This window comes from Siphateles boraxobius, unplaced genomic scaffold (assembly GCF_051911475.1).
Source record: "Siphateles boraxobius isolate OS27281-9 unplaced genomic scaffold, OSU_SipBor_1 8, whole genome shotgun sequence".
Lineage (NCBI taxonomy): Eukaryota > Metazoa > Chordata > Actinopteri > Cypriniformes > Leuciscidae > Siphateles > Siphateles boraxobius.
Genome location: NW_027509208.1, coordinates 5,062,158 through 5,077,023, shown reverse-complemented (window position 1 = coordinate 5,077,023; position 14,866 = coordinate 5,062,158). Strand labels below are relative to the sequence as shown.

General features: G+C 37.2%; 1 protein-coding gene across 1 annotated transcript in view; it reads left to right on the top strand.

The window, feature by feature from the left end:
* Positions 1-218: 218 nt before the first annotated feature.
* Positions 219-14,866, top strand: part of sesn1 (sestrin 1) — a 43,730-nt gene continuing 29,082 nt past the window's right edge. The window contains exons 1-2 of the mRNA XM_077220115.1: positions 219-319; positions 812-1,128. Of these exons, the coding sequence (XP_077076230.1) occupies positions 853-1,128 (276 nt within the window). The 5' untranslated portion in view covers positions 219-319; positions 812-852. The remainder of the gene's footprint in view (positions 320-811; positions 1,129-14,866) is intronic.

The following is a 14,866-nucleotide window of genomic DNA, read 5'->3' as shown; positions in this document are numbered from 1 at the left end:
GTGGATATTGGTATTTGTAGTTCTATGTTGCATTTGCTCCACCATGACAACGTTGAGATTAACGACCTTCTGAACTACAATTCCCGTTTTACTAGTACTGGGAGGCGCGGCCTGACAGGAACGCCTTTCTAATCATTGAATTGGTGCATGGCGAGTATGTCTCCACCCATCAGTTTTTTTCTAGAACACTATTGGACTGTTGTACCTGTCAATCAATTGTTAACTCAAGCCACTGTGCAAAGGACTGAAATCGACTGAAGAGCTGGAGCGTAGGAAGGTTTCATTCAACGGCAGCAGAACTAGAGAGAATGTCAATTTAGTGAGTATTTTCATCTGACATGTTTCTCAAAAATATAATAGTACGCGCTTAATAATTACTAACCATACCTGTGGTTTTATTAATGGTGTAACTTTATTCTGAAGTTGCCTAATAACAGAACTTGATTGAACGTCATTTAACGGTTGTTTTTTTACAATGCGTTTACTGTATATTGTGTATAATATTATATTTAGTGTTTTTTTCTAAAATAACTTAAAAATAGAAAACTATGCATAGTATTTTGCCTAGACATTTTCAAATTGTCAGTCCTTTTGTTTAAACAACAGAAGGGAAAAAAACGTAAAACTTTTGTTTAATTCAGCACTGCTAAGAGATGCCCACGCATTTGCAGGTTTGTTTATATTAGCAGAATGTGGAACATTTTTAGAGGGATTTGCAGAATTCCTTTGCCAGCTTGCTAGGAAGATTGGTTTAGGATTGTTTTGGCTATATAAATAATTTGCACACCTTCTTTGTCCATGTATGGATCAGTCTGTCAGGTGTATATAACTGAAGAATAGTTGTCTGTTACAATGATGGATGTGAGAGACTCTGCGGGAAGGTGGGATGCTCTTGGAAGTAGAGACTCGAGCTTCAGACACACAGCGATGGAGCTCATTCACCAGGAGGTGATGAGGAGAATAGAGAACATCGGGCTGATACCGGACCCACAATCCTCCTCTCCCCCTGCCATGGATGCCCTGTCCAGTGATCTCAACTCTCTTCTTGCCCATATCCTGATGCTCTCCAAAAGGTGTCCTTATGAAGATATCAGGAAGAAATGCACATGTTTGCTCCAGAAGGTTCAGGTAGGTATTATAGTAATTATTGAGTTAATAGTTAAGATGACATTAAATATATGTTCAACAATGCCATATACTCTACATATTCTATGTATGTGTCTATTAAACAAGAAGAAAACCCCTTGCAAATAATATGTTGGTGTATAATTGTACCAGATCTATGCAGAACAAGCTCAGTGCGTTTTAACCTGCTGTATAAATTATATGGGTGGAAATTGTTGGAAAGAGAGCAATTTCTTTATCTAAATTAAATTAGAAAAAAAGTTGCTCAGATAACAATCATAATTTAATCTTTCATATACAATAATTATATATATATATATATATATATATATATATATATATATATTTATCTTCAGTTCTGTTGCTATATATCTTTTCTATCTATTCGATCTTAATTTTAAATACTTTTTAAAAAAAATGAATATGATGACCAGAGTTCCCACGTCATGGAAAACCTGGAGTAATCAGGGAATTTTAAAAGTGTGATTTCCAGGCCTTGACAAGTCATGGACATTTTGATAGTCAATATAATTGTTTCTATTTATGCTCAATTCTAAAGTATTTATTTTTTCCTGGATATTTACTCATTGTAAGTTTGATCTCTATAAAATGTGTGTGTGGTTTTTTTTTAATCCTTATCCATTCATCACAACTGGAAAAGTCATGGAAAAATCTTGAAAGTGTTGGAATGCTTTAAGGACCATTTATTTTTTTCTTTATTGATTTATTATTTTATTTAAAGGCAGTTTGCAAGTAGGCCTAATAAATAAGTGTGATTTTGGGGTCTGGCTCTGCCATTTATAATGTTCCCCTGTGTTCCTATGTTGTTTTTCATTTAACTTCATACCATACTAACATTAGAACATTAAAAGCCTGTAGCTTTTAAGTAAAGACTGCAAGAGAACTGAAGCAAAATATTTTGAGATTGCCCATAGGCAAGATATGATGAGGTGTAGCAGTTACAATGTTTGTTTTTATGGGATTTAAAAGGATTTAATGTACGCCACAACTTAAAATAGCTATGCCCGGGTCAAGGGAGCTAGGGGAGCGGGTCATTTCTTATACTATTTTTGTTGTCACAGAGTTCAGTGGAGGGGTCAGAGAGGATCAGGGACTCTACTCATTCTTAGATGAAGCTGAAAAGTTGTAAATCCATTTGGTCTAATACATTGCATTTGTATCTGTACATTCAATCTGTATTTGCTTATTTATCTCTGCTATCTATTTTTATGTAATCCTAAAGAGAGAAGGATAATATTGTTCTCCTGAAATATTTTCATCAGAGAAACAGAGAGGAATCTTTTGATGTCAGAATATTAGCATGTAGTTGTTGCAGTTTGCTTTGTCAATGTTATTTTTTCAGGATCAGCAACTTTGGTAATTAACACAGATGTGTGAGTAATTAACCCAGAATGTCACTCCACTGTGTCCATGGCCAAAAATATGCAAAGACAGACACATACACAGGAACACAGCTTAAGTCTGTGAGAATCAGTTTTGTTAAATGTATATTATAAGGACAAAAAAATTGAAATCTTTGATGTAATTGAAATTATACTAGTGAAAAAAATATATAGATATATTGATATTTCAGTAATGACAACTCTTTGAATAATTTTAGCATGTTATTAAATATAGCAATGTTACTGCTGCTGCAGGCTTGCAACTGCTAACAGATTCACAGACACTTTGAGCATGTAAGATATGCTGCTGCTACATAAATAGACATACATAAATCCTGTAGCAAATCTTGGCGGGTGGAGCTGGGGGAGGTAGAGGGTATCAGAGGGAGCGCTGCAGGACTAGCTTACAACAAACAATGATCAGAATATTTAAATGTAGAGTAAGCTATCTCATTGGCTACAGGATCAGCAGAGGCCAATCAGCTTTTGCTTTTGGTAATGATGTGATTACTTGCAGATTGCATGTAAAGGACCTATCAGCCTTCGCCCTCAAGAGTTTCATGTCTGAACTATATATGACGACTTCAGATGCAAAAACCAAACGTCTAAAGTCTAAAAGTCTAACATTTTATTTTTCTCTTAAAATTAGATTTTTATGTTTTTAATTGTACTCTATAAGTGACATTTTTTTAAAAATAAGGCGTTTCATTGACTGAGTCATAAACAGTTAATTGCCATTAAAGTGAAACTACTGACCCTAAACATAGGAGCCTGATAAAAATGTTCATTTAAAAGAAAAATGCCAGATGGACTGTGTCACATTGAGGTTTTTGCATCTAAGGTCTTCATATATATATATATATATAAAAGCGAATGCATAACCTCTTCCTATTCTGTTCAAAAAGCCCTCTATTTTAGATGCTTTTTTGTGGTTCATTAGATTACAGGATGTTCCCTCCTTGTTTTGTGTTGACCCTTTGACCCTTTCTGCTTACTGTATCAGCAGTAAGCTGTCTGCTCTGATATCAGGAATTATGTGATTCAAGGGGCATTGATAAATGAGGCCACAACAGCAGAAAAAAAATTAAAGTTGACCATTGATCCAGTAAGCCCCACACAGATGCTGGCAGGCGTAGACACACTCAGGATGTGACCTCAGAAAGCACTAATCCAAGAAAAAAAATGATTACTGATGTAGCACAGAATCTTCATTGTCATTGTGGATGGTGCAGCCCACTTGCTTGATAACACACTAACAGGATGGGTCCTCTGGTTGTGCTTCACATCTGCGTGTCTTTGACATTGTTCGTTGTGAGAGTGTGTTTGTGTGTGTGTGTGTGTGTGTGTGTGCGCACTAATGCATGTTTCTGCAGTGATAAGCCCTGAGAAGCTGTGGATAGAGAGATAGATCTAGGTCAGTGTCAGGCCACTGGTCTGAAAGGACTTTAGAAATTATGTAATTTCCTAAGGCCTGTGTTTTGTTCGTTATATCTCATAGTGTCACATTTCTCACTCAGAAGTGGTGCTAGTTGTGTGAAAATTTACAAATACTTAACTTTGCAAATGATGTACATAAAGAGGGTTTTACGAATAATATTTATATATGTGTTTCCATATTTCATGTTTAAAATATTATAAGGCTATTTTCAAGCAAAGGGGTTTACCCCATTAGATATGAGCCCGAAAGAAAGTCGCCAGGCCTCCTGGAATAATATTACAGCACAGTCAGTGTACAACATGGGCTGAAATTTTTCATTATATAGACATTAAGACATGTTCTAGAAAACTGTAAAGGAGTGGTGTATTTTTTGCCCACACCGGCTTTGAAAATGATTCCTTCCCTTGGGTCTTAAATTAGCTGTGGGCCTTGTGAGGGTCATGTGGATTGAATATGTGTGTGTGCGTGCGTGCGTGCGTGCGTGCGTGTGTGTGTGTGTGTGTGTGTGTGTGTGTGTGTGTGTGTGTGTGTGTGTGTGTGTGTGTGTGTGTGTGTGTGTGTGTGTGTGTGTGTGTGTGTGTGTGTGTGTGTGTGTGTGTGGAAGCTGGGTGTCACCATGGCACTTGGCACCAGTTCAGTGACCTGAGTGCTAGTCATGTTAAGTCTACTCTCCTGGGCACAAGTTACTGGTCTGGAAATTAACAAAAATTAAGCAAATTCATTATTATTACTATTATTACTACTACTACTACTAAAAATCTATTCCTGTCTCAGAAAACATCAGACACAGAATGAAGTTTCTGGCAGAATATGGGAAGTTGTGTTGCATGAGTTGCATGGTGACGCTCCAGAGCGATGTCTTTGAAAATCTGGTGAGAAATATAATAAATGCATCCCTACCACACTTAAGCATGGAGGAAGAGGTGTCATTGTGTGAAAAGCTACTTCACCGAGAAAAGTCATTTAATGCTTTGGAGTACAGGAGAATAATGCGGAATGGCTTGCTTTCCACAAGGATTGATCAGATGTTATTTTGGCTTAGTCCATATTTATTACATTTTTGCCCAGAAGTGTACATGTAGGGGGGAAACTCTTATTTAATCTTCTATTGCATGCATTTTTGAATCCTCTGTTGTACGCATGAAAGCAATGTTACAAATGTTTCGGTTGGTTTTCTCGTATGAACTATATCGTTATCATCATTGCTGAGAATGTGCCTTTCATTGATCACATCATGGATACTAGTATTGGCTCATAACTTACCATTTTATGTAAATGTTTATTAAATACTAAAAGGCAGATACTAAAAGGTTATTTTTCATATCCGTTCCACTGTTGCACTGTTGGTTCTATGACACAAACCCATTTCTTTGTAACAGTCTCCCTGAGGCGACATTGTGCAATAGTGGGTTAAGTGTGGAGAAAAGGAAAGAATAAATAGGCACTTTATTTTTACTTTACCATAGAGAGAGATAGAAAGAAAATGAGTGGAAAACTATCTGCAGACTGTTTTCACCCCTGTTAAGAAAGAGGGCTATCATGACGGCATAGAGCTCTGGAGAACAACAACCCCACGGTTGGGGAGGGGAACTTGTTTGTGGTTACTCTTCTGAGGGGAGGGTGAAATCCTTAGAATCCTCTCTCAACTCTAGGAATCGAGGAATGGTACTGACCTAGAGGTATGACGCCGCCTATTTGGATGTGAAAAATGGCCTAGTTCCAAAAAAAACAAGTCTTATTTGGATGGAAAATGGAATGAAAGACACACACACACACACACACACACACCCCAAACACAACATAGCATCAGACAGTTAACACATTGGCTTTTAAGATGTGTGTGTGTATGTGACATTTTCTCTCTCCTGCTGGTTTCGGTCTGTGAGTGTTGTGAGCTCTGTTAATGCTTTTATGAGAGTGCTGTAAATGCCTTTTCTGTTGATCTGCACAAACGCCTCATGAAATAAGTCGGATGAAGAAAGTGCTGTGGATGAAATGCAGTATCTGTTTATGGCAAAGCTACCACAGTGAAAGTTGGAGACAGCAGAAAGATGAGGACAAAGCAAGGGAACAAAATTTTTGAGTGTGTTGGATGTTATGTTGCATATCAGGATCAGATTACAGGCCATCTGTTGTTGATTAATATGGATGAATGCATGCAAAGCTGTGCACATGGATCCATACAGGATATGATTTGGGAATAATTTCAGACTTTTGCATACTATAGTTAGTTTTGGAATCAACATTTAGTCCCCATGGTCAGGGAGGAGACCTATTTTTTAGGTTACGTCAAATGCGTGCAACAGTGTTGACTTTTGCTCAAAATTACATTGAAATCACATCATGAATGTTATATAAAAGCTGTATTTGGCAATTGGACACTCTGTGACAATACTGTGGTAATCTGGTGAGTTACCACAAAACCAAGTTTTTCCCATAGTGTAAAATGCGAACACCAGAGGGCGCCATTACCTCATTATAAAGCCACATACTAACTCGACTGCCTTGAGCTTGATGCAGTGGAAATTTCCAGCACTAATGCTTGCAGAGCTGTTTTATTTCTTTACTCTTGGTGTCAAGACAAGAATTCAGGATTAGGTTTCTAAATGTATGTCTATAATACCATTAGCATTCCCATCTATCTCAATAGCATTTGCTTTTTAGCTGCCCATTGCATGCAGGAAAATGACGTCATGACAACGTTGACTTCAGAAGCGACTATCCTGATGTCAGAGGCAAGCAAAGAATATATATCAATTCAATGCCTTTAAGAGCCCCCCAGACAAGAAATGGCCATTGTTAAAACATCTACTGTACTATAATGTAATATTATGCTTGCAGATGTTATTTGGTCTGAATACACAGATAAGTTTGAATAGTAGTTACAGCGTCTACCAGTAGGGGCTATTGGGACCATTCATCCAGCCGAACTTTGACCCCTGGGCTAAATAAGTAGGTGTATGTGAGTGTGTTAAAAGTATAAAGATTGAAAAACTTAAGGGCATAATACTCCGTTTTTAGTGTGAAAGGGGATTGTTTTGACAATGTTGTCGTCTGTAAGCGAAAAACACAAAGGACATTTTTTTTAGTTTTTAGTACATCGTCGTTGTGTCTTTGATTTTATTTCTTTTAATACTATAAAAGTTATATTTGGAGCTTCTGGATATTAAAGTGTGTGTACACTCTATAAAGGGCTTAATGAGAGCTTTCACGACTGTTACTGTATTTAGAAGAGAAAACCATTGTTCGATTTTTTCTTAAAGCACTTCATCAACAGGTTCTGGACACTTTTATTTTCTGGTGAAGTACCTCACTTTGATTAGCCACCCATCTATAAAACCACAAATGAAGTGTTTCCTATGATCTGTGAAGTGCACGGTAAACCCAGACAGGTGTAATTTAGTTTAGTATAGATGTAAGCATCTCCATTATCTCAATGCTTCTGAATGAATTCTTCACATTTAAAGTGTCCTTTGAGTTTCTATTAGAGTAATTGATTCAGTTTATTGAAGTAAACATTCTTTCTCCCATTTTCAGTTACCTTGAAAATGGAAGCTGCTGTTTAATCTCATTGGATTTGGAGAAACCAATCAGAGCAATGCTGGTCATTTTGATGCATCATCACTTGTGTCAAATGACCACAAATCTGATCAAGCAAACCATCGTGAGAAGTTCTCAGCTTCGATGATGGACATATCTGGGGCACCGAAAGTGTTGTTTTTTTTTTTCTTCGCCTTTTTGCTCGCATGTATGTGTGTAATAAAAATGTAATATAGTTTATATACTGGATTTCTGCAAAAAGAAAAGGTGCAACGTGAGCCACATTCACACGTGCCACAGAACCCAAGTGTAACCAGACCCAAAGAGGAAGTAGCATTACTCAAAGAAATGAACAGTTTTTTGTGTTGTTATAGAGCATAAGAATGTCATAGTTTATTTCTGTTCTCTATTTCACATCCCTCTGATTTCCATTTTTTTTAACCTGTGTTGTCAGGCAAAGAAGAAGTAGAAATCTATTTGGAGATTGCAGAGTCAAAGCCTAAAAATAATAAAATTGACCATTAAACTTTATAGTATAATGTCCATGAAGCATTCTCAAAGCATCACTTTTTTTTAAATGTATATCTGCCTTGATCCTTGGTCTTTTTTTGAGCTGTAGACATCGCACTTTTTTTACTGTGTGATTTTATTTTCATGGGAAAATTACAGAAAAAACAATGGCAGGTGTAGGATGGAAAACCCTCTTCATTGTAATGAAGCTCCCATGTAAATGTGCAAATCCAGGAAAGGATTTGACACAGCCATTGAGAAGTCATCTTTTTGCAGTAATGCTATGTTCTAAAGTTTGACATGCATATGAGAGTCGGTGTATGAATGTGTGTATGAATGGGTGAATGTGAGGCAAATATGTAAAGCGCTTTGGTGGCCATTCGGTCTGTGAAAGCGCTATATAAATGCAGTCCATTTACCATTTACCATTTACCATGCATATGAGAGGCATGAGGCATAGCTTTAGCCAAATGTGGGTGAAGGAATTACATTTCAGTGTTTACATTGTGTATTGGGGTTAGTATGAGTCTCCAGTTAATGCAACAGTGTAGCAGGCCTTTCATGCTTGCGCATACACACATCACTCATCCACGCAAGTATTATGTTCTTCGTTGTGATGTGATGCAGGTCTCACTATTCAAGCATTTCAGAGAGTCTTCTAATGGATACTGTGGAAAGCTTGAAAAGCTTTCCTTGCTGGTTATGTCATGCTCAGCCTTTCTCCTGTAATAATTTTTTACATTGGAACCCAAACAGCTTGGCATTTCTGAAAGCAACAGATCATATGATCACTAAGGAAATATGATAAATGAATTCAACCAATATGAAAGGACAATCTCATTCATAAGTTAACTTTGAGAGGTGGAGAAAGGTCTGAAAGGAGTGAGAGATGAGTTATATCTACAGAGAGATAGGGAGAAACATTGAGGAGTGAAAGGAAGAACAGAAAACAGGGCTATTAATTTCATAACCTGAATGTTAGCCATGTTAATGTCTCCCTCTGGCCCCTTGGCATTTTCCACCTCCCTGATCAAACACACATAGGGATATCACAGTACTCGTACTACGGTACAAAGTTGATACTTAAATAGAAAATATAATGATACCAGTCTTTTGGTTGTATTTAAAAATTGTTTAATAATTAATATAATAATTTGTGACTATTTTTAAATATATAATATATAAAAAATATATTAAATTAATCAGCAATAAAATGTATTAATATACATTTTTATTATTATAATGAGGGTGTTAACTAGGACATGTTCAATACTTTATATACTTATTTTAGTTTTACTTTTAAAATATTAATAAAATAAATATTAATGTGTATTACTAAGGATAGTGCATACTTTTTTATTAATGAGGGTGTTAAGTAGCACTTAATAAAAATTATTAATAATTTATATGTGTGTGTACGTGTGTTTGCGTGCGTGCATGTGTGTGTGTGTGTGTATTGGTAAAGTAAAGCATTGAATTTAGTTTTTGTATGTTGATATGTTTTGACCAATAGTTGTTTAGAAAAAGTACAGAGCTTTTCCAAACCTAATCAGCATAATTATAGTCTCTTTTTTACCTCAGGCTCTCATCTGCATTTCCTTATCTTCAGAACTAAATAACTGGCATTGGCTTGAAAGGCCTGCACCAGTTCAAGCAGTTCAAGCCCAAAAAATAAATTCCTGAAATGGCATTTTGAATGTTGAGCTTGGCAGAGTATGGCTGGATTGCTGGACAGGTTTGAATCAGTGACCCACCTCTAACCCTGAATTAGCACCACGTGTGCCAGTGCTGGCGCTGAGTCACTCGCTAACACGTTGTGCACATTTAGGGAAGAGAATAACAAAACAATAGCGCAATATTTGTCCCTCTCAAGAACAGCAGTCTGGTTTGCGTGTCTGTGTGTGCGTATTGTTTCGTGTTTTTTTTAGGCAGACAAAACCATTTTGAAGTCGCCAGTCATGACATTATTATCGGTGTGTCTGGATATGGTTGTATTTTTAGTTGAGGATTCCACAGCAGTGTCACCTGCCGCCGTCCTCTCTGTCTGGACGTGGGCTGTGTGGTCAGCTGTCTGACGGTCTTGAGATGTTCATGTGATTTTTTTATTTTTATTTTATTGTTTTTTATAATTGGTGGTTAATATCAAACCCATGGCCACACAGTGGGCCTTACATTGATTGTTTAGCAAGTTAGCAGCTGTTGCTAAACGATATTGTGTGATGCTATTTTTTATTTAAAAAAGAAGCTACCTTTTTCCACACATTTTTGTTCTCTTTTTTTTTAAAGTATTTTAGAAGACTTAAACTAGCTCTCCATACAAATCAGTGTAAAGACACGAGAGCCTGCTAGTTACTTGTTAGCAAATGGCTTGACTGATGTATTTGTCAGCTATGAATTCTGTTATGCAATGGGCCTAGTTAAGCAGGATGTGGTGTGATAAACAGCCAAGACTGTTAGCTTGCTTTTGGCGATTATAGACTTCATAGCATGCCATTGTCTATATTAACATTATGGGAACTCACTGGCGCATGTGTGTGGGACAGTTCTAGATGCACATGTGTTCATGTTTTACAACTTGAACTATAATGAACTTGAAGCCTAGAATGCCATTACACCAGATACTTTTGCTCTTTATTTATTTATTTGTTATGTAACTTAATATACAAAAAAGTATAACAGTTAGGCCCACCATCAAAGCCAGTTTATGGTGTTTTCTGGGGTCTGGATTTGTAAATAAAAATTAAATCATGTTCTTTAACCATATACAGTTTTATTTATTTAGCAGGAATGCATTTAATTGATCTAAATCCACAGTAAAGACTTCATATTGTTACAAAAAAATTATTAAAACATTTAAATTATTTTTATTTATTATTTTTTATAAATTATTATTAAAGCATTTGCTGAATACTTGATTCTGATTGGTCAATCGCAGCATTCTCTGGTCAAATATTTTTATATAATGACTGTTAAACTGTATAATACTGCTGTCCCTTGCAAACCAGCTCTTACATGGCAGTGCCTATTTAATAGCTCTCGTACCACTTCACATTCTCTTTGTATCAGGGACCTGGGTTTATCATCATGTCTGGGTTTATTTTGTGATAATGCCCGGCTGACTTTATTGCAGGATTGAATTAACACTGTGAGTGTTGGTGTGTGTTTTGACTCCATCAGTAGAACTAATGGCCAGGCATTATTGCTTCTGTTCAGTACAGATAGTGCTTTCAGTTGGAGTATGGGCCAGGCCCACCCCCACCCTCTTACCAGTTTACTCAATAACTGTCATAAGTAGGCTATGTGTAAGTAGGGGCAGTGGGGTCCTGAATAAATACCTTCCAAAAATGGGCAGTTTATATATCTCCATTAGAATAATAAAGCAATAGCGAGGGAGAGAGAGAGCGAATGATAAGGTGAGAGGAAGATGATAAAAGAAAGAGATGGGGTACAGTAAAAAACAACTAATACATAGACGATTGGTGGCTCCACCCCCACTCCTCTGTCATTGGTTTATACTCACAGCATGAGCGCACTGCGATTGGCTGAGAGGATACACACCTCCAGAATCCTAGAATGTGTTTGTGTCCTGTGTAAAAAAAGAAAATTGCTAGCAGAAAAGAGAGAGAGTGAGACAGAAGCTTGTACTGTAGAAGACGGAAAGGGGGCTTGGACAAGGGGGTGTGGACCATATGGCTGGATATGTCCCAGAAATTTCTTGGAAAGCGGAGAACTATTTGTTTGTGGTGATGCCTGGGAGACAAAAGGAGTGGACTCACATTAAAACGCTGATTCTCCTGCATCATTAACTGCTCCCTTTATTGCATTCCTGGAATCATAGCCCAAGTAGCTCACATTTGCTGAACAACAACATGTTTTTCTGCACTTAAAATCCACCATACTAGCAAAACATGCCTACTTTTGATATGTGTACTTCATCATGAGGAAGTCAGACTTCACGGTCAAAGTAAAGTTGTATTTTAGTTTCACACTTGTTTTTCCTCTCATTGGATGTCAAGTTACCTAATTAGATTAGCTAATGCATTAAACTTAATAAAACAAACTGGCCATGCTAGTAAATAAAGATGTTGACTGTAGAAAATGTGCAGATTTTCAAGCATTAACAGGAAACAATCTGCAATGTAAAGCATGGGACCCTTAATTGTGAAAGAAACAAGACAAGCATAGGTGTCTGTAACAGTAGGCAGTGTGCATGTCTTTGAAATAGTGTTGTTGTTGTAAGCATATGCCTTGCACTCTGTATGACCCTCTTTGGTGCAGTATTTTCTAGCTCAGGGCAAATGAGAAACAGGTCTGTTGCACTTTGCATTGCTGCCATACATTTTACTGATAAACATGACAAAAAGGTTATTGTTAATAGACAAATTCATGTTTAAAACAACCCAATTATGGTTTTATCTCACTTCACTGAGATACGTAATTGCACTCGGTAGTATTATTGGTGGTATATTTGTAGGGATGATGCAGAATATTAAAAGTCTGGCCGATAAAACGATAATTATCTTTATGTTCCATTGGTTTTCAATGCAAAACAACATAAAAATAATTATCGTTTTGTCGGTAGCACAGTGGAATAGAAAAAAAAAACCTAAGAAGGTATATTTAAATTGTTCCGACTATGGAGTATCATGATCTATTGGCATGTTAACAGTAGAGTTGGACTAGTTGGAGAAGGCTCATGCTGATATGCCACATTTATCGCAGACCATGGCCAAGGCACTGGAGTGTTTGTTATTGTTGTTATCTAACCGATATGCCTAATCTTAGTCATTATGTGCTAGTAGGAACAAATGAAGAAGGGGCGGTTCAGGGGTGGTGATGGCAAAGTGGATAAGACACATGCCTTTGGTGTGAGAAACCCGGGTTCGAATCCACTGTGAGACACCAATGTGTCCCTGAGCAAGACACTTAACCCCTAGTTGATCCAGAGGCATGCGACCTCTGACATATACAGCAATTGTAAGTCGCTTTGGATAAAAGCGTCAGCTAAATGAATAAATGTAAATGTAGAAGAGATAGGGCTAGACGCATATGCTTCAGCTAAAAAAAAGATTTGATGTGAAGAAGCCAGTCTGATCGCATGACAACAAACAACAGTTTTATTGGCCACATAACGGTAACAAAAAACCAAAAGAGGAACGTTTTTTACACATCTCAAGTGTGAGTGAGTGCCTGTGGCTGGTGAAGACACAATTTGTTCTGTCTGTTTGTCTTTGTTTGATCAGCTGCTAGTTGTTTGGACATGCGATATGACGGTCCAAATTCACCTGCACCTGTCAGCACACATTTCACTGAAGACATTTAATGGCTAGCAGTGTTTGGGAAGCTGCCTTGAAACTTTCCAAGTTACTCATAATTAAAAGGAGCTACTGTAAAAAAGTAGCTAAATTAAAATGATGAATTTTTACATATCCTGAAAACATGTGAACAGTGGCATTTAATTATGAAAAAAGGATGATTAAATAAGAGATTCAAAGGAATCGGCGAATTGCTTTATTGAACCAGCTAATTTATACGAATTATCTGAATAAGGTGATTCACTACTTCCCAAAGAGAGTATTTTGCAAAACATTTGTCAAGGTGCGGTCACATTAGTGAAATTTTGTAGGCAAAAAGTCCATCGTCTATTGTAAATACTATAGTCAGCGCAATGGTCAAACACATCTGTGTTTGTGTCTGAAAAATAAAACAAAAGCAGCGCAGTCAAATGTAAAAATGCATTCTGTGTAAAGTGAATGGCCTCACACTGCAATAAAATAGTAGGTACAAACAATATCGCCTTGTTGTAAAAAAGACAAGACTCGTTTGTACATTCCTTGATGCGTAAAGCAAGTAATAGTACAGTTCAGTACAGGGTCAAGTACAGGTGTTAGTTACTCGTCAGTTATGAATCGGTGGCGCTTTCTCTCCCCACCCTCATCTCTCTACCCATACATCAGCTTGTTTACCATCTCAGGACAAAGCTGAAGGAGCTTATGAGCTGAGGGGAGTTTGTCTGTGTGTGAGACACAATAGGAAGAACAAGGAGAAGGGGCTCACATTGTGAATGAGAGGTAGTGCAAGTGTGTGTGAGAGCATGATTCAGACCTCAAATGCCTATTGCAACACAATCACCCCACCATCTAGCTTTCAAAAGGGTAACTAAAGTTCAGGACAGACAACGTCACAAACTTTTGACATAAAATGCCTCCCGATAGTTAGATATAATACAGAGTTTTACACAAAGTAAATGTGCTCCTACTGCAAAAAAAAAAAAATTTATTGGAAACTTGACATACATTTGTTCTTTTGCACTTCGTAGGTTATAATGTTTGCAGACATTAAACTGTTGACACACACAAAGTTCCTTACATTCCCCTTCTCGTCAGTATGTGTTCTGTGTGTGTTATCTCTCTGAATCCCCTCACCCTACCCCTCATATGTTTGTGTAGCAACTCAGCGCTCATTCTCATACTTAAGTCAATCTGTTAAGTAGCTGTGGAGACAAACAGCTCAGGTTGAGCAACTGGATATAGAGAGAGAGAGAAGTGTAGGAATACTGTTTTGAGAAACGGCGAAGACTGTGATTAAACCTCATTAAAGCCCTGAGCCTCTCGGCTGAATGTAAGCCTCTGTGTGTGGATATGTGAATGTTTGTGAGCGCTCACTTCCCTTCCCCCCTTAAACTCAGCTCTGTACTGTGTTTTTCAGGCCTACCTGTAAGTAGACATGTTTAGACATGTTTGGATCTCAGTTGTTTTTGTTTTTTTGTCCTTGACCTATTTTTAGCATAAGGACCAAAAATTTGGGTTATTGAAAGAAGTATCTTGTGCTTTGTAATATTGTTGAAATA